This window comes from Vigna umbellata, chromosome 2 (assembly GCF_029865625.1).
Source record: "Vigna umbellata cultivar VRB3 chromosome 2, Vumbellata_1.0, whole genome shotgun sequence".
Classification (NCBI taxonomy): domain Eukaryota; kingdom Viridiplantae; phylum Streptophyta; class Magnoliopsida; order Fabales; family Fabaceae; genus Vigna; species Vigna umbellata.
The window spans coordinates 51,871,987-51,895,403 of record NC_142166.1 but is presented as its reverse complement, the minus strand read 5'-3'; the positions used below and the strand labels follow the sequence as shown (position 1 = coordinate 51,895,403).

At 36.4% G+C, this 23,417-nt stretch overlaps 2 protein-coding genes across 2 annotated transcripts; one reads left to right on the top strand and one right to left on the bottom strand.

Moving 5' to 3' along the window:
* The first annotated feature begins 2,588 nt into the window (after window positions 1-2,588).
* Window positions 2,589-20,060, top strand: LOC148204286 (phosphatidylinositol 4-kinase alpha 1-like). The gene is made up of 26 exons (XM_088107451.1): window positions 2,589-3,755; window positions 4,100-4,441; window positions 4,545-4,706; window positions 5,090-5,260; window positions 5,392-5,550; window positions 5,647-5,774; window positions 5,925-6,231; window positions 6,512-6,680; window positions 6,971-7,188; window positions 8,195-8,353; window positions 8,469-8,651; window positions 9,195-9,734; window positions 9,840-10,199; window positions 10,900-11,114; window positions 12,666-12,849; window positions 13,035-13,171; window positions 13,272-13,422; window positions 15,160-15,426; window positions 15,910-15,987; window positions 16,127-16,171; window positions 17,331-17,503; window positions 17,604-17,799; window positions 18,206-18,346; window positions 18,921-19,129; window positions 19,306-19,467; window positions 19,560-20,060. Exons 1-26 carry the CDS (start codon window positions 2,766-2,768, stop codon window positions 19,816-19,818), a joined length of 6,105 nt encoding a protein of 2,034 aa, XP_087963577.1. The 5' UTR covers window positions 2,589-2,765; the 3' UTR covers window positions 19,819-20,060.
* A 577-nt stretch (window positions 20,061-20,637) lies between these two features.
* On the bottom strand, window positions 20,638-23,041 carry LOC148204285 (polyol transporter 5-like). Its single transcript, XM_088107452.1, has 3 exons — window positions 22,523-23,041; window positions 22,026-22,372; window positions 20,638-21,940 (listed from the first exon to the last, which is right to left on the bottom strand). Exons 1-3 carry the CDS (start codon window positions 22,650-22,652, stop codon window positions 20,873-20,875), a joined length of 1,545 nt encoding a protein of 514 aa, XP_087963578.1. The 5' UTR covers window positions 22,653-23,041; the 3' UTR covers window positions 20,638-20,872.
* Between the last annotated feature and the right edge of the window lie 376 nt (window positions 23,042-23,417).

The following is a 23,417-nucleotide window of genomic DNA, read 5'->3' as shown; positions in this document are numbered from 1 at the left end:
CTTATTCACAAATAACATTATAAACAATTTAATGTTTTACCTCCATTTATTTTATATATTTTTTTATAATATGTATAATCTGTTTATGTTATAAAGTGTAATATTTATCATGTGATTTCTTATGTTTTTTTATATATTTTATTTTAATAATATCTCATGTAAAGATAAGTGAATGTGGACTTTAGTATTACCAAGACGTCAGTGATACTAATACGAGTTTATTGAGAAATAAAGGTTAATAAAAAATTATTAAAATGAATGTTGTATAGATATTATATTTGTATTTTGTAATAAAAATTAAAACATGTAAATAGATAGAAACACATATACAAATGAACCGGTAAAGATTTATTTTTTGCATGTATTTTACTTCATTGTTTGTAGTAATTTTAAAGATGTTTTTAATAATATTCTATTCATAAAAAAAAAATCAATACATAAATTGATAAATTCAACAAAGAAGAATCTATAGAATTAAATATCTTCAAATGAAATACATGATTTTTTTCAAATATTTATTATATTATGTTTGTTTTTGTAAATAAAAATACTTGTAAATAAATAGTGTTGTCAAACAAGATATCGAATTTAGTTTAATTTATTACGAATTTGTTATTTAATGAGTTAATAATTCAATCCAGTTTATTTATCAGTTAATCCAAAAAATTTAAATCTGACTCAGTCTATTACTGATTAATGCACTAAACATCACTTACTTAAATATAATTTTTTTCTTTAACCTTAAAATATAACAAATTTGTTCTAATTAAAATCTAAATAAAATTCAATCAAAACATAATGTAAAATGATATTAAACTCTAAATATAATCCAAAAATAAAAGAAGTAGAATACATTTTAAATTATGTTAAACTTCAAATTCAATCTTAAAACACAAAAATACAAAACATATTAATACGTAACATTAATTATTTTTGTCATTTATCTATCTATAGTATCATAGTGTTTAATGTACCATGCACAACATAGAAAAATTCATATTTAGAATTTCATTTTTTAATATAAATTTAAAATTTATGATACATTGATTACTCAATCCAATACATAACAGGTTTTAGTAAACCGGATTCAAGTTTAACTGTGTCAATTTCAAATTATTTTTAAATCTAACTCAACTTAAATACTTCAAATTATTTTTAAATCTAACCCAACTTAAATTCACATAGATGAAATTAACTCACAGGTTTTAATTCATTTTTAATAACACTGCTTATAAATATGACTCTATCTGAGGCATTAAAAACGTTCGTCGTGTTTCTCTCTGTACCAAACATATTATTTTTCTTGCAATTTTTCTATTCAGTAAGAAAACAAATTCATTAAAAGAAGATAACATGTTCCCCATACTTTTTCCTTAAAATTGCATTTTCTTGTTCTTTTGACTCTGCCACATCCATTATTCTAACAACCCTTAACTGCAACTTTAAGTGCATGCATGACTGAACAGTCTCATTAACCAATCAAAAAATTGCATGAACAATATTCATGGAGAAGATTTCAAAAAATACCTATTTGTCCTTTTCGATCAAACACATCAAGCACCTCACACACAATGCAATTTAAAAACCAACAAATTAAGTTCCAATCTGAGCAGCATCTGCTAGATCTCTTCCCTCCCTGGATTGTCCTTATTCTGCAACACCAGTACTATAATTGAGCTTTTGCATTTTTGCACATAACAATATCTGAAACAAAGGAGAATGAGAGTTATAACCTACTAACTGGACTCATTTTCAATTGGATAATTATACTTTTGAGATTTTGACAACATTTTAATATCGTTCATGTGTCATTTTGTGATTGATCTTTGTTAGTATTTATGATTATTATTATTGATTGTGGAATAATTTTAGACCAATCACATAATAACAATGTCAAAATATTGTGAAAAAAATGTTGTCAAAAGTATCATCATCCTTTTCGATAAGATAAACAATATTCTTAACTTACATAAATACCTCAATAATATAACATGATTATACTGGATACGAGAAGAAAGTTTATCGAAGAGATACAATATTAATGGAATATAAGTTCAATCACATAAAATATTAACATTATTTTTTATTCGAAACTTGAAAACAACAAATTAATAAATTTTTCATCTTTATATAATGTTTTACTTTCTCATATTTATCTAATATAAGACTTGAACTCACAGTTATATTTCTTCTAAGTTATTTATAAAAAAGGTTATTAAATTTTGTCAGATAATTCGTTACTCTTGTAAATTTCAAAATAAGTTTTTTTTATTATTATATATTTTATTTAACATGTTTGCTAAATAACAAAATCAATCATTTATTTAAATTTACATAATGGATAGAATTTAAAATAAAAACCTGAACTTAAAACAAAGGAAAAGGGACATTTGTAATTTATTTTATGAGTCAAATTACGTCAATATAAGAACAATAGAAAAGCTGAAACAAAAGAAAAATTAAGAAAAAAAAATGTAAACATTTTAATTTTATAAGGAGAAAAAACATATTTTATCCTATTCTCACTCCAATCTGAATTTTCTAAACTTAATTTTAATTCTAATCCTAGACAACGCCAAAAGCGAAATGAAAAGAAAAACGAGAAAGGAATTAAAAGAGAAAGAAAGCATATGGCATGACCAGAAGAACAGCAACAATGTTGCTGCGTGGTTAGCAGTGAGAGAAAAAGATTTGAATGCGTCACCTCTCGCGTCGGGATCAATTCCCTGCGTTCTCCGTTTGAATTTATTTTCCCTGCAAATCTGATGGAGGCGTTAATCGAGTTATGCGACCTCATTGCGAAGAATCCGTCGCAATTCTCCGACAAGCTTTCTTGGATATGCGGTAAATGTCCTCCGCCGGAGTACCTAACGGCGGGATCTCCTAGGGTTTCGCGCTCTCAGCTCAATGCCGTCCTCGCCGTTTCGCGCTTCCTCTCCAAGTGCCCCGATTCTGCCGATCTGCGCCCAAAGTCCGTCGTCGTCGAGTTTCTACGCTCCGTTCCCAATTCCTTCACTCAGTCCTTCTGGCCGCACCCTTTCAACGCCGATTCCGTGACCTCTTTTTTCGTCGATTTCACCGGCTACGTCTCCAAGGCCGCGCAAGCGTCGCTGGATTTTGCCGAGGAGCTCACTGCCTTCGCCGGCGAAGTAATCATTTCCGCGATCGGCGAACCTCGCTCCAGCATTGCTAGGGCTTTCTTGGCCGGTGTGTCGCAGAACTATATCCCAATTTCGTCGTCCGATGCCAACAGATTGGTGACTTGTTTAATCGATCAATTCTCCTCGCATACTATTTCTGTTGCATGCACTCCGAGGGAACTGCTCATTGCGGAAAATTCATCGTCTCAGAGCTCGCCCATCAGTGTAAACCACCAACCCCTGACCAATTACAATGACAGTCCCGGGAATGAGAATACTTCGGGTTCCTCGAGCAGTGTGGCTTCTAAGCCTGCTGAAGATGGTAGTACGGCATCCTCGAGAGGAGTGGTGAACGGCCCCCACCATGTTTACAGGTCCAGTGCTGATCTATTGGCTTTGAATTTGGGTTTAAATGATGGTAATCTTGGACCAATCTCGTCTACCCAGCAAGTTATTTCCTTCGAGGAAGAGTCTGTGGAGTTCTTGGAGAGGCAGGAGACAGCTTTTAACTTGATTGCTCACGTGCTGGAAAATGTCCACATTGAGTCCGGACTTTTGGAGCAGGTTAGGTTAATTGGGAAGAAGCAGATACAGTCCTTGTCTGTTTTTCTGAAGGTAAAAATATGTTTCTATAATTCCCTCTTTAGTCACTTTATTTATTGTGATTATGTGAATTAGCGTGTATCTTTCTTTCCTCACCGTGTGGATGATAGTTGGGATTCAGGTTAAGAGGAATGTTAGCAACAGGTTTTCTAAAACATTTTTGCTGAAGGTTAGCATCTGTTGGAAATTACGACATTATGAATGAGACATTAATAAGGAGTGAGACCGACACAATTTTACGAGTTCCAATAAAGTTCAACCAACAGTAGAAACTGTTTACAAGAATGTGTTGCTTGCATTTCTATTTAGGTTAATCTTAAGAATGAGGCCCATTTCGTGTTTGTGTTTTCTTTCAGATCAGGAAGAGGGATTGGCATGAGCAGGGGTCACTTTTAAAAGCGAGGATTAATACGAAACTTTCAGTTTATAAAGCTGCAGTGAACCTGAAAATCAAGAGCCTCTCGGCACTGGATTCTGATTCAAGGTCTGTTAAGAGGTTGGTTTATGAGGCAGTTGCAATTTTAATAGATGCTGCTGAGGCATGCTTACTCTCTGGATGGCGTAAGTTGAGATCGTGTGAAGAGCTCTTCGATTCATTGCTTCTAGGGGTAGGACAAATTGCTATTGCTCGAGGAGGACAGCCGCTGCGCATTTTGCTCATTCGCCTAAAGCCAATTGTTCTCAATGTCTGCGCTCAGGTATGCTTTGTTACTTTTCAATATTACATATCCATTGATGATTTGTTTTCTAGTTACATTCCAATTGATATTTCCTTAAAATTCCAAAATATTTTTTTCACAGCCTGATACCTGGAGTAACAACCAGGGGACCATGTTTGAGAGTGTCACAAAGGCCAGCTGTCGGATTATTGAATCATGCTGGGAAAAGGAGCGAGCCCCTGTAGACACATACATAATGGGATTAGCGACAAGCATACGTGAACGGAATGATTATGAAGAGCAGGTAAACTTACTAATGGTCATCTGCCCATAATGTATAAACTGGTGATAAATACTAGTAAATGAATATCTGGTCGGGTCAGCATTTTACTGTGTTATTTGTTTTGGTTTTGTACGTATATCATGTCTTTACATTCAGACGTGATACACGCTAATTTTGTATTTCATACATTCCCAAATATTGTTTAACGGATTTCACAAATTCAGCATCCACTCAATCTCCAGTTGCATTTGTAATTTTATCAAGTCATATGGTTAGTATGTTTTTCCTGTTTCATAATGGGATCTTCAGTTATTGACATCCTTTTAATTTAAGCATGTTAATTTAATGTTTCTGGTCTTGCGTTAAATTATTTGAATGCTTACAGAATCCTGTTTTGCCACTAGGAAAACCAAGAGAAACCTGCAGTACCTTTTGTACAGCTTAATGTTATACGGCTGTTCGCTGAGCTCAGTGTTGCAGTCAACAAATCTGAGCTTGTAGATGTGATATTACCTCTTTTTATTGAAAGTCTAGAAGAGGGTGATGCTTCAACGCCTAGTTTGTTGAGACTCCGAGTATGGAACTTTGCCTTCAGAGCATGTATTTTGAAATTGATATAACCTCCCCTTTGTTCATTTATCTGTCAATCTTTTGGCTTCTTATCTTGTATCATGAATCTTACATTTTTGTATTGTGATCCATACAGCTTCTTGACGCTGTGTCTCGAATGGCCAGTTTAGGTTTTGACAAATCTTACCGTGAGACAGTGGTTTTGATGACTAGAAGTTACTTGAACAAACTTTCAAATGTAGGATCAGCTGAAAGCAAAACAGAGGCTGCTGAAGCAACGACTGAGCGAGTTGAGGTATGTAGTGTATCTAAAAATTTCAATAATACATTAGACTTGGTTTGTTTGTTGTATATTGTCAAATGGATTCTCACTAGTTGAATTACATTTTAGACTCTACCTGCAGGATTTCTTGTTATTGCTAGTGGTCTTACTGGTGATAGACTGCGCTCAGATTTTCGTCATCGACTGCTCTCCTTATGCTCAGATGTTGGTTTAGCTGCAGAGGCTAAAAGTGGAAGGTATACCTGTTTTACTCTGCTAAGCACTTGACATTACAATGTTCTAATAATGTTTAATAGTTTAAGATTTGGATAGGTTTAAATTAAATTTTATTTACATGATGAATTATGCTTTCTGAAGATTTCACATCTGATGCTCACTCCCTGCAGGAGTGGAGCAGATTTCCTGGGTCCACTGCTGCCTGCAGTTGCTGCGATTTGTTCTGATTTTGATCCTACTTTAAATGCGGAGCCATCACTTTTAAAACTATTTCGCAACCTATGGTTCTATATTGCTCTTTTTGGCCTAGCACCACCAATACAGAAGACTCCAGTGACTACAAAGTCAGTTTCTACCACACTGAACAGTGTCGGAAGCACCGGTGCCATTTCCCTTCAAGCTGTAAATGGACCATATATGTGGAATGTGGAGTGGTCTTCTGCTGTTCAACGAATTTCTCAGGGGACTCCTCCACTTGTAAGTTGATCCTTGAAGGTCTTCAAGTTTTTTGGTAAACAACTCCATTGATACATTTTTGCTGTGTATGTTTATAGTTTTTATATTATATCATTGGGAAATTTGTTGCTTTGCCTTGTTATGTGTTTCATCATTATCAAAGAGTGCAGTACCGTTTACTTTTTCTTCCCATACTTCTTTAAGTTATTATGAATTCATTGACTTTCTCTTTCAGCCCAAAATTAAATTTTCTTTTTACTGGACTGAACTTTTAATATTGTATCATGCTGTTTCTGCCCAGGTTGTTAGCTCAGTGAAATGGCTTGAGGACGAGTTAGAATTAAATGCTTTGCACAACCCAGGTAGCCGTCAAGGCAGTGGCAATGAGAAAGCTGCTCTTTCCCAACGAGCTGCTCTTTCTGCAGCTTTAGGAGGGAGAGTTGATGTCACAGCAATGACCACAATCTCAGGTGGATTGCACTTGCTTTATAATTCATTAATTCTTAGTATAGGAATTGTGAACACCTTCAACTTTTTAGAGAGGTGCCGCATACAGTTTTCGAACGTGTTGTCATGCCTTAGACTGGCATTTTCCATACGACTTGTGTATCGCCATGTGACACTAGCAAACATCAAAGTTAATTATTATTTCTTCTAAGACATGTTTTGTGATCAATTTCATATAATATATTAATTTTGGTACAAGTTTCACTCTATCCTGACTACTGTGGTGCATTACTTATGTTTATTTGTTTTGCAGGAGTGAAGGCGACTTACCTTCTTGCCGTAGCTTTTCTTGAGATCATCCGCTTCATCAGCAATGGTGGAATCCTAAATGGTGGCACCGCTATTGATGCTGCAAGAAGTGCCTTTACTTGTGTGTTTGAATATCTCAAGACTCCAAATTTAATGCCAGCTGTCTTTCAGTGTTTAACAGCAATTGTCCACAGGGCTTTTGAAACAGCTGTGTTGTGGCTGGTAGGCATTTGTTTAAAGTTTGGACCTCATTTATTGCTAATACTTCCCGTTTTGTGTACTCATCCTGAGGCCTGTAAACCTCAACCCATGAAGCTTGGACATATTTACTTAGTGATAAGCAGCTACTGTCTAAATTGATCTAGCAATTGCTTACTATTCATATCAAATATTTAAGGTGGTATGAAAAATGGCCAAGTGTGTATAACAAGTCTATAATATTCTCTGTTTTTTGTTTGAAGCAAGTAACTTTTGCTGCACCAATTGTTTTATATTTATGAATGCAACTTCATAATTCTTTGTTAAGTGGCATCAAGAAGTTTGTTCAGAACAGTCCCACAAGCATCTAAAATGTCACCTGATTCTTTCTTGTGGAGAACTGAAGTGGTGATAAAAGAGGATTGAAATATGTGGCTTTAATTGTGGTCATCGCTAGCCTGGCTTAATTGCAGTGTATATTAGAATTGGTTGTTAGTGTCTTGGTAAGGGCAACCTATGTAGGGATGACCGGAAAAATTGTGGAGTTGAGTTAAGTCTTTGGGTCATTTTCTAAGTTGGTATCAGGGTCACTTGCATTGTCACACTTTCAGTCTATAACCTCGGTATTGAGAGAGAATGTGTTGGAAAGCCCTCTTAATTGTGATCACCTCCAGCGTGTCTTATGGGGTTGAATTGGACTCGAAGCCCAAAAGGCCAGTGTTTACTCTTTAAATAATTAACATCTGCATTTGCTTTTTTTTTTTTTATGTCCAAAATTGAACTCCTTAAGGAAAACTAGAAGATTGTTATAGTTGAATAATTGTATTGACAAATTCAACGGGTTCATGCCCAGTTTAGTGATTATGAATTATTACACTACAGTGTAGATTAGGTGTACATTTGTGATTATGTACAGGTTCTTTCATTTATGTTGTGTTTATGTTTTCTGGGGTTAAAGACTGATTTTTGTGTTGTTTTCTGTGTCTTTGACCATATGGATTATGGACACAACTGATTGGTCTGGCTTCAGGAAGAACGATTGTCTGAAATAGGGCATGATGCTGAGACCCGGGATTCAGTTCTTACAATGCATACCTGTTTTCTAGTAAAGAGTCTGTCCCAGAGGGAGGATCATATACGAGATATTGCAGAGAACTTGTTGACTCAACTGAGAGACAAGTTTCCACAGGTAAATTTTCAACAGTATCTGTTTTGATTATGGTTACAGTATATTTAGTTACTTCCCTTCTCAATTTTCTTTCTTGACATCTGGAATATATTTAAGATTAATGGTATATTTGCAGGTGTTATGGTATACTTCCTGCATAGACTCTATGCTATTTTCATTTAGTGACGACTCTTCTACTACCATCATCAATGATCCTGCTTGGACAGCCACAGTCCGTACCTTGTATCAGAGAATTGTTCGAGATTGGATAATTAAATCACTTTCAAGTGCTCCATGCACTAGCCAGGGCCTTCTTCAGGTTGGGCTTATCTGTTTCATTGTTGAAAACCAATATTTTAAGTTTTTGTAGTTACCTTGTCATCATCATCACAATCATATTCTCCACAATATGGAGGGCATGCTGTGATATGCTGTTTCCTATAAGACCATAATTGTAAGCTTATTTGAAAATTATAATTCAAATCCGTTTTTTATGCCAGTGTCAAATGCTTGATGATCTTTTGCTTGGGTTTATAGTCATTCTCTGCACAAAAAAGTAACTTATTAGAAAATTTAAGGTTTGATTTTATGCTTCTGTGCCTTCTGTTGAAATTCCTTTGATTTGCTCTCTACTGGTTGTACTTAAATCTGATTGTACTTAACTTCCATTCGGAACTGGTCCAAAAGTGTGGTGGTTGCGTGTATTTTATTGTGCCTAAATCCCTTTCATTTTGATTATTACTTACTTTCTAATATGTGTGTGTGTGTGTGTGTATATTGGTGACAGTGTAATTATGTCTTTATTTTTATGAAGTCCTCACAAGTTTCTCTCTGCACTATGTGTGTATGTATTTCACATCAGGATAAACTTTGTAAAGCAAATACTTGGCAAAGAGCACAGCCCACAATTGATGTTGTTTTACTTTTATCTGAGATAAAAATTGGCACTGGGAAAAATGAATGGCCAATACAAACAGCAAATATTCCTGCGGTAATGGCCGCAGCAGCTGCAGCTTCTGGGGCAAACTTAAAAGTATCTGAGTCTTTTAACTTAGATGTTATCAGTTCTGGTAAGTGTAACCAAGCTGCAGCAACAGTTAAGTGCAACCATGCTGGAGAAATTGCTGGAATGAGAAGGTTGTATAACAGCATTGGTGGATTTCAGTCCGGTACTGCACCTCCTGGTGGTCTTGGACTTGGAGCTGGACTTCAGAGAATTATATCGGGAGCTTTTCCTCAGCACCCACAAGCTGAGGATGACTCTTTTAATGGAATGTTGCTTAATAAGTTTGTGCGTTTGCTTCAGCAGTTTGTCAACGTAGCAGAGAAAGGTGGGGAAGTGGTCAGATCTGAATTTCGTGATACTTGCTCTCAGGCTACTGTGCTGCTCTTGTCACATTTGGTATACATTTCTTGCTAGTATTTTAGTTGGTTATACTAGATGTTAGAACTCAGGGAATCTATATGCCATACCTTTATCTGAGTTATGTTTTTTCTTATGGACAAGAGTTCTGGATCCAAATCAAACATGGAGGGCTTCTCGCAACTTCTTCGTCTTCTTTGCTGGTGTCCTGCTTACATTTCTACCCATGATGCAATGGAAACTGGTGTTTTCATATGGACATGGTTGGTTTCTGCTGCACCAGAGCTTGGAGCTCTCGTTCTTGCCGAGCTTGTTGATGCATGGTTATGGACACTTGACACCAAGAGGGGTCTTTTTGCCTCTGAAGCAAGGTTTTCTGGACCTGCTGCAAAACTCAGGCCTCACCTTTCACCTGGGGAACCTGAATTGCAGCCTGACATTAATCCTGTTGAGCAAATAATTGCTCATCGACTATGGCTTGGATTTCTTATTGATCGTTTTGAGGTTAGGCATTGATTGCTTCGAGGTTCCTCTATTTATTAACATGCATTTTCTCATTTTTCCACTCTATCTAAATTGTTTTGTGTAACTGTTTGTTTTGATCCTAAGTGCCCATAGTATGTTTTCATTTTTGTATGGCACGCAAAAGAAATTCACAACTAACTATTGGGTAAGTTATTTAGTTTGAGGAACCTAAGACAGGAATTTAAATCACTGTTTGCATTGTGATTGTTAATACATTAGTAGTCAATAAATTATCAGTTGAAGTTACTCATTTAAATTGGAAATTCTGTTGTTTGGTGCTATATTTAAATTGCCATATTTAAATGTGAAATCTTTGATTTCTCTATAAATCTACTGGGTTTATAGTGAACAATTATGTTATAGTTTTTTGATATGGGTTATTGAATTAAGAAACATATTTCATGAACCACCCTTTATTTAAAGATTGATACTTAATTCGTGACTAGTGGATCTTGTATATTTTTTCGAGTTAAATTGCCACCAAATGTTAGTTTATAGTGTTTTTATTGTACTAATTGGTAACATTTTTTTTCTAAAGCATTCAGTATATAGATACACATCGTGATTGAGGGAGGCATTGTCCCCTTATGTTGTAAAATGCTGAATCTAGTTTCAACCTTAAAATATTTCCATTATTTGCATTACTTCCCTGAATCATTTCTTATCCTGGATCATGTAGGTAGTTCGACACCAAAGCGTGGAGCAACTCCTGCTCCTTGGTAGGTTGCTGCAGGGGACAACGAAGCTTCCCTGGAATTTTTCACACCATCCTGCAGCCACTGGCACTTTTTTCACTCTGATGCTTCTAGGGCTCAAGTACTGCTCTTGCCAGTTTCAGGGAAATTTGCAAAAATTTCATCTGGGGCTTCAGTTGTTGGAAGATCGGATTTATAGGTGAACACAAGTGACAGTTTTTTGTTTGGCATTCTTGGTGAATTTCTCCTAAAATTTTCATTTTCTTTATATGTGCGTGTTAGATTGCATGCCTTTAATGCTTAAAGTACTGTTGTAAAGCTTGCAATAGGTGATTTTTTCATTCTGTAACCTACTGTCAGTCAGTTAGGACTTTGTTACAAGTTAGTTGTAGTCTTGTCAGCATCAAGTCAACCCGCAGTCAGCACTATAGCTAGCTTCATCAAGACACTTCTTGGAGTTTCTTCTATAAAGTTGTACCATTCATCACTAATCAGTAATAATAAAATCCTTCAGTTTTTCTGTTTAGTTTATCAAATATACAAATTCTGTAAGTGCTAACTGCTAGTAGTGCTGGCGATATTCTTTGTTTGCTATTATTTATTCATCAATTTGTCCCTTCTCTTCATGAAGCATGTACTTTGTAAGTTCTTACCATAATTCATGAAAGGTCGTAATCATAAATTGTATTCATTATTCAGTTCCTCTCTTGTTGCATTGTTTTAATTCTCTAATCATGGTGGCTTGAAACATTTTCTGGAAACTGCACAACTTGGCCTGCTCTTTTTAGATGGTCAAGTTTGTCTGGACTTGCTGGGATGAGTTAGAACATGGAACTGGTGAAGTTACGTAGATTAACTTCGCTTGTTGAGTCAAATCAGTCTCTATCCCCATCCCCTGAAATTTGTATGCCAAATATTCCAATGTTTTTCGTGACTTAAATATCATTAATTATCATCCCTCATCTTTCAATTCTAACCAATAAACAATGTGTTAGGACCTGGAGGCTTTATGAAAGGAGAAAGATAGTTGAGAAATAAAGATGAGTACTTAACTGTTGAGCAGTTAAGGGGGCGGGAAAAGGTCTATAAAAAGGACCTCTTTTGTAGTTACAAGTAGACAGTTTTTACCTTTGAGTTTGTAGACCGGTTCAGCCCTGGTGGAGGAGGTTAAGCTCCTAGATTTTCCTAGTTGTATTCTTGATTTTTTGATGTGAATATAGTTCAATTCATTACCATTTCTTGTTGTGAGTTTTACTGAGGTGTGTGAGTGAGTTAGAAAGTTAGGATTCTTACCTAGATTCCTAACACAATGCTTGCAATGCGTGCTTTAATTTTTTTTTTCAAGCTGAATGCTTTGCCCTGTTCAAAGAGATTCAGTGTATCTTCTGTAGTTTTTTATTTTATCATTTCTACTGAAAATCAAAACTATATCCTGTTCCACTGATAAAAATGTGTCTTAATAATGCTAGACCTGTCATTTATTTCATTGAGTTGGAAATTTTGGTAGATTAATCAGCTGAACGTGTGAGAGTCCGGGGCCTGGTATAACTGCAAAAGGCCTAGCTAGCATTTCATGTTAGCTCTACAATAAAGTAGGTCATTAGGCTTTTATAAACATTTTCAGATGATGCATCTTTACATTTACATGGGCTATTCTGCTGGAACAATTAGTTTCTTTCAGAGATAGATTGGATTCATCATGTTCACCTTTCTTTGGGTTAATTGCAAATGCTATTTGGTGCTTTTATAGGGCCGCTTTGGGTTGGTTTGCTTTTGAGCTTGAATGGTATGACACAAACTATGCAAACTTTGCTCAGTGTGAAGCCCAGTCTGTTTCTTTATTTGTTCAATACCTCACGAATATGAAAGGAGATACCATTCAAGTTGGGTCAAAAGGAAATGGACAAGAAAATGGGAACTCTTTGACTGATACGGTAATATTTTTATGACTAAAATTATCATCAACTTACACTGTTGACTTTGAAATTTTAATTTTTTTACCTTCAAACTTAAAATTGTTATCGTGTCCTTTTAATTTTTTATCTTTGTCTATGAAGGTTGTTTTATTTTTTAAATGGACTTCAATATATCCTAATCTGAATTTCTACATTTATGCTAGAGTGATCTCTATCATCCTGTTTGGGGTCAAATGGAGAACTATGCTTTAGGAAGAGAAAAGCGGAGGCAGCTACTTTTAATGCTATGCCAGTATGAGGCTGATAGGCTTGACGTCTGGGCACAGCCAACTAACACAAAGTATATAAATATATATTTATCTGTTTCTGATCACTTGAATTTCATTATATGTTTTGTGTTACTTGTCCTAAGCTTTCAAATACCTGGTATGTATTTTCAGGGAAAGTAGTTCCCGACCCAAGATTAGTGCAGATAAATGGGTAGAATATACTAGGACTGCCTTCTCTGTGGATCCTAGGATTGCTTTATCTTTGGCCTCAAGGTTCCCTTCCAATACATTTATAAAAACAGAAGTTACTCAGCTTGTACAGGTATGTTCTTTTTCAGTGATAAAGATTAACTGGAAGCCCTAATGCTTAGTTTCTTCAAAGTGGCAATTTTTTTAATAAGTTTAAGATTAACGTTTAAATGTTTTGAGCAACTTCTGTTGCCTATGTTCTCGAGTCTTGTCAGACAATAAAATGTTGTTGGAAATTTTACATCAATTAGAGATTGTTGAAATAAAAGAAAGAGAAACATAGGATGTATCCCTAATGTGTATTGAGCACATAGGGTCATGCATTTATAAAGAAAAAATATAAAGAGATGGGCCCAAGCCCAGAGATAAAATCAAATTATTATATACAAGTGGATGTAAATGTCATTTGACAAGCTGATTTTTGAAGTGAAGTTAGAATTAAAGTCCATTGTCTAATGATGGTATCAGAGCTTATCCTTGTGCCATCAGTTATTGGGCCATTATCAAACAACCTACAAATACCTAGTTTCGTGCTCGATATGTTTAGTCCTCAATGTGAATATACAAATCTTACCTCACAAATTAGTTTTGGGTGAGGTTAGATTAGTTTTAAAGTCCACTTTCTACCCAGGGTTTATGATAGAAAATGTAGGTAGAGATTATCATGAGTAGCTAATTGCATGAGGAGTCTTATATGTCACATCCCATTGAAGAAATGATATGTATAAATAAAGCACAGGGAAGGGTGGGCAGTGAAGTAATAATCCAGTGTGGGTCTTTCAAGTGACTTCGTGGTCTTAGCCCAATTCAATGAAGAAAATAAACGAATGACACATCACAAGGATACTTGGACTCTCACCCATATAATTTCCTTGGATTAATTGGTAGGCCTATTTTTGTGACATACCCCATCCAGGAAGAGGTAAGTCATGAATAATGTATAATATTTTGGACCCATTAGAAGGACATGAAATTCCTGAGAATGGAACTGTTGAACCTGCTGTAAGGACTATAAAAATTTTCAACTCATTAAAGAAAAAGGGAGGCAAAATGATGAGCCAAGGGATACAAGTTATGCAGCTGCTGCAGCAATGGGAAAGGTGACCCAGGTTATGCTTGACAGTATTGATAGGTAGATGTTATTTTTGTTGAACTTAACACTGGCTGGCTTGTCGCCAATATGAGCTTCACAAGAAACAACCAACAAGCTTTACATGTTGATAGGGAAGCAGTTGAGTTGGTGCTCCAAAAAGTTTATGGAGTGACTACAAGAACTAGGTATTAAGATTAAAACAGAGAAATATATTTTTAGCAGGGTTAAAGAACCCCTCTCATGGTTCTCTATTCATATATATTTGAAGGTTGATACAATAGGGAGATGAGACACCAAAAGCATTGTCCTAGACTTCTTGGACAGAGAACTAGGTACAGGTTATCTAACACTCAATCCCCTACCTTAGACGTAATGATTACATAAATTTACTAATTATTTCAACACTGGGAAACATTTTACTGAAGTAACAAGAAAGGAGTTATTGAAGCTACTTTAATTAGGGTGGGAAGCTTACAATAATCCCCTCTACCAAACACCCCCAAAGTGAACGCATACATCCATTGCTCAGCTGTTAAATTGTGTATCCTGAACAGAATTTTCATACATTTTAAATTCCACTAAGAAATTCATAGTTATATTGTTATCGTTCAAAAGTAATATGCTTTGTGTTGAAGGAGGGAATATAATCAGCCTTAACTGAGCTATATTTTTTGTCATGTTTCGAAGACTATTTAATTACCAGTCTCTGCTTTACAGGAAAATATAGTGGATGTCCGCAACATACCAGAAGCATTACCTTTCTTTATCACCCCAAAGGCAGTTGATGATAATTCAGTGCTCTTGCAACAATTGCCTCATTGGGCTCCTTGTTCTATTACACAAGCTCTAGAGTTCCTTACTCCGGCATACAAGGGACACCCACGGGTTATGGCATATGTTCTAAGGGTTTTGGAATCCTATCCTCCTGAACGAGTAACTTTTTTCATGCCACAGCTGGTGCAGTCCTTGCGACATGATGAAGGGGTTAGATATCTACTGAAATTTATTTTCATGAATTATTCCCTTTGTGTGTGCTTTCTTCCTACTGTTGCATGATGGACATATAAAAGCCAATTTACCTTTTCTTTCACCATTAAATAAGCCTTGTAATTTTACAGTCGTGACCACTTTTAGATTTTTCAAAATAGCATTGGAGCTAAAACAAAAATACGTCAGTAAAACTAATATTTTTCTCCATGTTGAATCTCATTATGCGTTGTTGTTTTACTTTTTTTAGTCACTTCTAATATATATCTTGACTTCATGAAAAATCTCATTGAGGAAAACATCTTCAGCTCAGACATTTAACAAATGAAAATTTCTAACCTTTTTTTAATGTTGTTTGAATTTAACATTTTCTGAAGTCAATGTCTAATAATTGACGGGGAAGGTGTAAATAATAAAAGGTCAGTAATGACTTTCAATGATTTTTCTCAGTAACCAAATGCGTAAATTTATTTTTTGCAGAAATTAGTTGAAGGTTATTTGCTTAGAGCTGCGCAAAGAAGTGACATATTTGCCCATATTCTTATCTGGCATTTGCAGGTATGACTTGTGATTATGTTTTTCTTACTTTCAGACTGTGGTCCCCCCCCCCCCCCCCCCCCCTCCTTTTTTTTTATCGTTAACGTGTGCATTGCAAGTTATTTGTTTAGTTTAATAACACTGATTTTATTTTTGGCAGGGTGAGACTGTACCTGAGACAGGAAAAGACCCAAACAGTGGGAAGGTATGCTAAAGCCCAAACGAATGTTTCTTCATATGCTGTGTAGTTAATTAGTTAAGAGTTTTTTTTATATTGATTGACTCTAAGTCAAGTTTGGCTTCCCCTCTCTTGTATGCCTAACAAAGTGACCCTTAGCCTTTGTTTGGATAGAGAGATGGAAAATGAAATAGTGCAAAAAGAAAGCAAAGAGAATTATAGTGAATAAGGAGGTTGTTTGAATTAGTCAAAAGCGGATAGAAATTAGGGACAAGTTTGTAAGTGTGTGTGATCGATTTGATAGAAGAAGTGTACCTATAGCCTACTTTGGGATAAGATACAATAGATACAGAAAAAAATACAGCTATTTATGACACAGAATAAGTTATAACACAACAACTTATCTGGCATCAGATCAAGCACTGTGAAAGGTATCCTCTGTTTTTGATATTGAAAGAGAAGAGCAACAGAGTGAAGCAAGAAGTTGTCATATTGATAATCAAAGTGAGATGCATTCCTGGACTCCAAAGCAGGTGATTAAGGCATAAATAGGAGGAAATATAGTTTTTGTTTTAGACTTACGGTTATAACAATTAGTCCTTACCTATTTCTTGGCTTCAGAATTAAAGATGAGGTTCTACGTATCGACTATTTGGTCTCTTAGTTGTCAGATCGGTATGCCCGCAATCAAATTATGTTGTTTAATTGCTTGTTGTCCTGACAGTCAATCAATAAGATGCAATGAGAAAACACTATCTCGAGTTAGTATCAACATGGCTGTTGCTCACATTACCTTAAGTTCCTCAATTTGCAGAGACATCATCCTAGTGTTGTCTGTAATTTTTGGCACTTGGCATTCAAATATGCTTCACTACTTTCAGTACTTCGTGAGAAATATAGTGGGGAAATATTAGCATCAAACACTATAACACTCTTTCAATCACATTTTTATTATTAACAGAAATTTATTGAAAGTCCAAAAAATAACAATTTCTTCCGGTCCGTGCCTAGCTTAATGAACCTGTCCATGACTTTGTAGTTTACAATTTAGATTAGAGTATATAAGAAAATGTATTGCTAACATTTAAATATATTCGATGTGAATTCATAATTTTTAGCATAGAATCTGCGGGATTTTTTGTTTTTTAAATCATGCTTTATACGTTTGTTTCTGTTTCTATTTCAGAATGGTTCATTTCTAGAACTGCTGCCAGCTGTAAGGCAGCGCATAATTGACGGTTTTAGGGGAAAGGCACTTGACATATTTAAAAGAGAGTTTGATTTCTTTGACAAAGTTACATCCATCTCTGGTGTACTATTTCCACTCCCTAAAGAAGAACGCCGAGCTGGTATTCGGAGGTACTGGGCAAATGTCTGAAGGCATATTTTAATTGTGAATTAAGTTAATTTTTCAATGTTTTTTTGGTGGAAGCTAGTGTTTATTTTTACCATCTGCTAGGGAGTTGGAGAAAATTGAACTGGATGGCGAGGACCTTTATCTCCCAACAGCTCCTAACAAACTTGTTACGGGAATTCGAGTGGATAGTGGTATTCCCTTACAATCAGCTGCAAAAGTCCCAATCATGATTACTTTTAATGTAGTAGATCGAGATGGGGACAGAAGTGATGAAAAGCCACAAGCTTGCATTTTCAAGGTTAGCTGGGTTTTATTCATGATATCCTTTGTAGGCTCATTTCAAGATTTTTAGTTGTTATCCTGTTAACAAAACTGCAGAACATTCCGCTGTATGACTTGGAAAATTAGCCCTTTTCAAACTATACTCTTAGTATGGCTCATGTATACCCTAGCTATACATGTATATTTTCTTAAAGTACGCTATAGATTTTTTCCTTTTTTTTAGGACTGGGTTGGTAGATGCTGAGATAGTTTCATATGAAATATGAGCAAAATAAATAGTAGTTAGCAACATGTTTGGAGTATGGTTAGTATTTGGATAAACCAATTTTTTTGCAACGCGTGATTGTTTTCTTGCTTCTTGTCAATTAAGTTTAATTTGAGTGTTTTGTGGTTCTTGGGCTGACTATTTTATTGCATTGAAGGTCGGAGATGACTGTAGACAAGATGTTCTCGCCCTTCAAGTAATATCACTACTTAGTGATATATTTGAAGCTGTTGGAATTAATCTTTACTTATATCCTTATGGTGTTCTGCCAACTGGTCCTGAGAGAGGTATAATAGAGGTGAGTGCGCTATCGTTATGCTACAACAATGTGAGAATTCTTTGGTTCATCAGTCTAAGTGTTTTCTTGATCAGAATGGAGAATGCCAGTGCAGTGACAACTGCTAACTTATGGTAGTCCTTGGAAGTGTACTTTTGGGCAATTGGATTCTCAGTCTAGGACGTGGAACTGGCATGGTTGTCAAATTATCATGTTAAACACAAGTTTTACGATCCTTGGACACAAACAAGTTGAATTACATGTGAAGTTTTTTTTTATCAAGCTCGTACACACTGTTTTGATAGGCAAACAATTTTGGTTGATTTTGTTGGGTACTCCTGCAACACGCGTATGATGGCCTATGATACTAATTTTGTTGTACTATGGACAATAATATTATTATTTTATGTTTTGTTAAACTAACAAATAATATAAGTGTTTAGCTAACTATACTGAAAGTCATTTAGGTTAAAAAGTTCTCTTATTATTATTTGATGTAAATTTTTAACTTGTATTTTAGCCTTGTATCTCTTCAAAATATTTTGGTCCTAATTGTTTTGTGGATTGTAATTTTTTTTCTTTTTTACTTTTCCAGGTTGTGCCAAATTCACGTAGTAGAAGTCAGATGGGGGAAACGACTGATGGAGGTTTGTTTGAGATATTTCAACAAGACTTTGGACCTGTAGGATCTGCCAGTTTTGAGGCTGCCCGCCAGAACTTCATCATTAGCAGTGCTGGTTATGCTGTTGCTAGTCTTTTGCTTCAACCAAAGGATAGACACAATGGCAACCTTCTCTTTGATAAGTATGATCTCTGTCTTTCTTCTATTACTGTGTCAGCAAAGTCAGTTATAATTTCTAGTGGATCTGAATTTAGCTTTAGATGCCTCTGAAGTATTAGAACATCTTCATTGTTTGCCCCCCTGCCCCTTCTGCCTTTTTGTCCCATAAATAGAATGACTAATATGAATGCTGATGCAGTGTTGGAAGGCTAGTTCATATTGATTTCGGTTTCATCCTTGAAACTTCTCCGGGTGGGAATATGCGTTTCGAAAGTGCTCATTTTAAGCTGAGCCATGAGATGACACAATTACTAGATCCATCTGGTGTTATGAAGAGTGATACATGGAGCCAATTTTTAAGGTAGTAATGGCATTCCGAACTTACTTTTTTTTTCCCTGCAAGTCATGTATATAGAAAACTAAGCGTTCTTACACTGTTTCGTGTACATCTAGTTTGTGTGTGAAGGGGTACCTTGCTGCCCGTCGACGTATGGATGGGATCATCACCACTGTAGCTTTAATGCTAGACAGCGGGTTGCCTTGCTTCAGCAGGGGTGATCCTATTGGCAATCTTCGGAAGAGATTTCATCCGGAGATGAGTGAGCGTGAAGCAGCCAATTTCATGACCCATGTTTGTAAAGATGCTTACAATAAGTGGACCACTGCTGGCTATGACTTGATACAATATCTGCAGCAAGGCATCGAAAAGTGAGATACTATAGACCTTACCTAAAATGTACATGGTTGCTTGTAGTTTTACCTTCATTGTTGTTATATGCTTTACTTTTTTTCTTTTTGAGGAATTTTCACGGTTATAGTAGGTATTGAGGGAATTGTAGTAAAGTGCGATGAATATTCACAAGTTCTGTAATATTTTTTTGAGGGTTCCTCATAGTGTAAAAATACAGCTTTGTAATCTTATTTATTAATGGTAAATACAATTCATTGAGGTCATTCGTACAAGCTCTCCCGTTACCTTCTTTACCAGATTGAGTTTATGATAAATATTGAATGCACTATATGTTTTACCAGACATTGACTACTTTAATAATGAGAGTAAATTAATCTTTATTTTATTAATAAGGTTTAATTATTCTTTTTTCCTCGTTGTTTATTAATTATATTCAATTTTGTCTCATTACTAGTAAATAATTAAATTTTATCACTTAATTTCAAATTCACTTTATATCTTAGTTTTTAAAATCGATATGACTTTGTATCTTGAGTCTAAATTGACTTAGAATTGTTAAGGGCCTTTTATTAGCAGTTTAAAATTATTGTTGATTATTATCATCATCTAAAGTCAATTTAGATTGAAGGGAATAAACTTGAACGATGGGACTGCAGATCATTTATGAACATTAATAGAGAATGGAATTAAATGAAAGAAATATTACTCGTATTTGATGGTCACTTTTGATGTGGTTAGAATCACTAGGAACACTTGTCATCATCGTGAGTGAATTAGTTTTGTTTTCTTTTAATGTGTTTGTAATTGAAATAAAGTACGCAACGGATTTAGAAGCCGATGGAGAGGTAATAAAATTCGATCGAATGTTCAAACAATATCGAGGGGAAAAGGAAATGTTACATTACAAATATTAGTATTTTAAAAGCGTAGCTTTGGTTCGAATGTTGAAATGTTACCATACTTTCATAAAGAGAAGTACGATAATACTACGTTGTAGAATACCAAACCAATATAATCTGAAGTAGACAATTAGTACTGAAAGCTATTAAAGCGCCATTATTATGTCTTGCTCTTCCTAATTCGCCAATTGTATCTCTGCATTGTTCTCACTGTCCTTATTACCATTGCTTTTGGACCATGACAAGAATTTACCAAAAGACCCTTCCGTTTCCTCAAGGGTCTTGCCCTGTGTTTCGGGGAGCATGGTAAAGAAAAAGATCCATCCACACATCGCGATTCCCCCGAAGATGAAGAAGGCCCCACCAATAGTGATCTTATCAGACAGGGACAAGAACGTCATTGAGATAACTCCACTCGTCACCCTATTCACCACAACTCCCATAGCCGCACCCTGGGCGCGTAGCCTCAACGGGAAGATCTCCGAGCTGTACACCCACGTTATGGGACCCGCCCCAACGGAGAACGTCGACACGTAGGACAAAACCATACCTATGCTCAGGCCAATGGCCCATTTGATCACGGCGCGTGAGCGATCAATGATGGTGAGGCTTACGCCCAGCGTGAGAAGCGAGAAGACCATGCCGCCAACGCTGGTCAATAACAAGGGCCGACGCCCGACCCGATCCAACAAAAACGTAGCCACCAAGATGAAAACGGTCTTGGCGAATCCAACGGCCACGGTCGCCAGAAGCTGCTCGGCGTCGGATTCCAGGCCAGCCTTTTTGAAAATCTCGGGGCTGTACAGCACCACGGCGTCTATGCCGGAAGCCTGTTGGAAGAAGTGGAGGCCCAGAGCGGAGATGAGGATGTGACGCACCGCGGGTGTGGGGTAAAGGATTAGCTCTTTCCATACACCCTCACCGCCGCTATTCTGGTTGGTCACTTGAACGACGTCGTCGTTGCAGTCCTCCGGGATCCCAGCCGCGGCTTTGATATCTGCTAGCCTGAGCTGAGCCTCTTGGGGAGAGTCGGAGATTTTGTTGAGAACTTTTGTGGCTTCGCCGAGCCTACCTCTCATGACCAGCCAGCGTGGTGACTCCGGCATGGCTAACACTCCCACCGCCAGGATCACCGAAGGCACCGCCCCCACTCCCAGCATCATCCTCCATCCCAGGTGAAGTGGCAGCTTCGAAAAGCAGTAGTTTGATATGTATCCCAGTAATATCCCTCCATTCACGAATACCTTCATCAATATCAACCGTATCAGTTATCATTACTATTATTATTCTCTCATAATAAATCATCTTTCAAATTTATATCTCCACTACCTCGGGGAAGGAGGTCAGAAAACCACGACACGAAGGAGGGGACACTTCCGCCGTGTAGACCGGAGCAATCATCAGAGCATAACCGATGCCCACGCCCGCCACAAACCGCGCGAACATCAAAAAGGGATAGTTTGGAGAGAATCCCATCAGGATGGCTCCGGCGAAGAAGATGCCTCCGGCCACGACGATCGTGTAACGCCGACCGATCCAGTCCGAGGTTCTCCCGGCGAGACACGAACCAATCAGAGAGTAAAGGTTGATGATTCCTACCACGATCTCGATTTGCACGTCCGTCAGTTTCAGGTCCCTCTTTATATATATCACCGCTCCACTCATCACCCCAACGTCTGTACCAAACTCACACATCATCGTCGTCATCGTCAAATACACATGCAATATATATAGTACTTAGTTCAGAAGAGCAAAAAAAAAACGTTATTTTTACTCATGCATGCCATGTCTACGTACAGTTGTTCTTATTATTAACACTCACTCACCATAGCCAAGTAATATGGAAGTCATGGAAGCCAATATGGCACAAGCGAAAGCAAACTTGTTCCTTTTGGGGGCCTTTTGAGGATCAAAAGTCTGAACAGATTTCTGAGCTGCTGCTTTGCCCTCGTCCATCTTCACTGTATCTGCTGTGCTACGTGAATGCAGTCTATACTTGAGTAGCCATGAGAGCACTGGTGGTAGTGAAATTATGCAGGAGGAGTGGTTTATATAGAGGGCATTCACATGAGCTTAGACAGCGCTGTCCCGCATGTATAGGTGAACGCGTGGAACCTCTACCCTCTCTTTGAAACGTCGTCGTCATCTTACTACTCCAAAACTGCGACAATAGCTAATGGGGTTGCCTAATTTTCTCTCTTGTCGCCGGTTCCTTCATCTTCCTTCCATTTACTTCTTCAATTTCCAATCTACAAACTTTAAACTTTAAACCATACTGTTTCTGGATTACATCCAACAGATTAATTAGTCACACCATGAAGTCTGTCGATTAATGTCTGTTTGATTGGTGTGTGTCTGTCAAAGAAGAAAGGAGTAATTTTTCAGACCTTAGTTGTCTGCTGTAATATAAAAATAATGTTCTTAGTTACTATGTTTTCAGTGAAACAATATATCTACATTGTTTTATTTTTAGAAAAATGTTTTTTTTTTATCTATTGTTTGCACATAACTCATTATTTTCATCATTAAAAAATTGATTTTATATTTAAGAATAAAATAATGGAGGTAAAATGTGTCTATATTTTTCTTATGTGTCAAAATAATAGTGTCATTATTTTTATATTAATAAATCGAGTAAATTTAATTAAACACATTTGTGAAACTTTATAAAATTACACAAACTGGAATGAAGTCAAAATCAGCTTAAGTATAAATTAAGAA

Bases quoted from the DNA above. Each gene is read 5' to 3' on its own strand.
- LOC148204286 (XM_088107451.1), top strand. From the start codon at position 2,766: ATGGAGGCGTTAATCGAGTTATGCGACCTCATTGCGAAGAATCCGTCG. The intron at 5,775-5,924 runs GTATACCTGTTT...CACTCCCTGCAG, and splicing joins GCAGAGGCTAAAAGTGGAAG to GAGTGGAGCAGATTTCCTGG. The intron at 19,130-19,305 runs GTATGATCTCTG...ATGCTGATGCAG, and splicing joins GGCAACCTTCTCTTTGATAA to TGTTGGAAGGCTAGTTCATA.
- LOC148204285 (XM_088107452.1), bottom strand. From the start codon at position 22,652: ATGGACGAGGGCAAAGCAGCAGCTCAGAAATCTGTTCAGACTTTTGAT. The intron at 22,373-22,522 runs GTGAGTGAGTGT...AGTTTGGTACAG, and splicing joins TTCCATATTACTTGGCTATG to ACGTTGGGGTGATGAGTGGA. The intron at 21,941-22,025 runs GTAGTGGAGATA...ATATTGATGAAG, and splicing joins TTCTGACCTCCTTCCCCGAG to GTATTCGTGAATGGAGGGAT.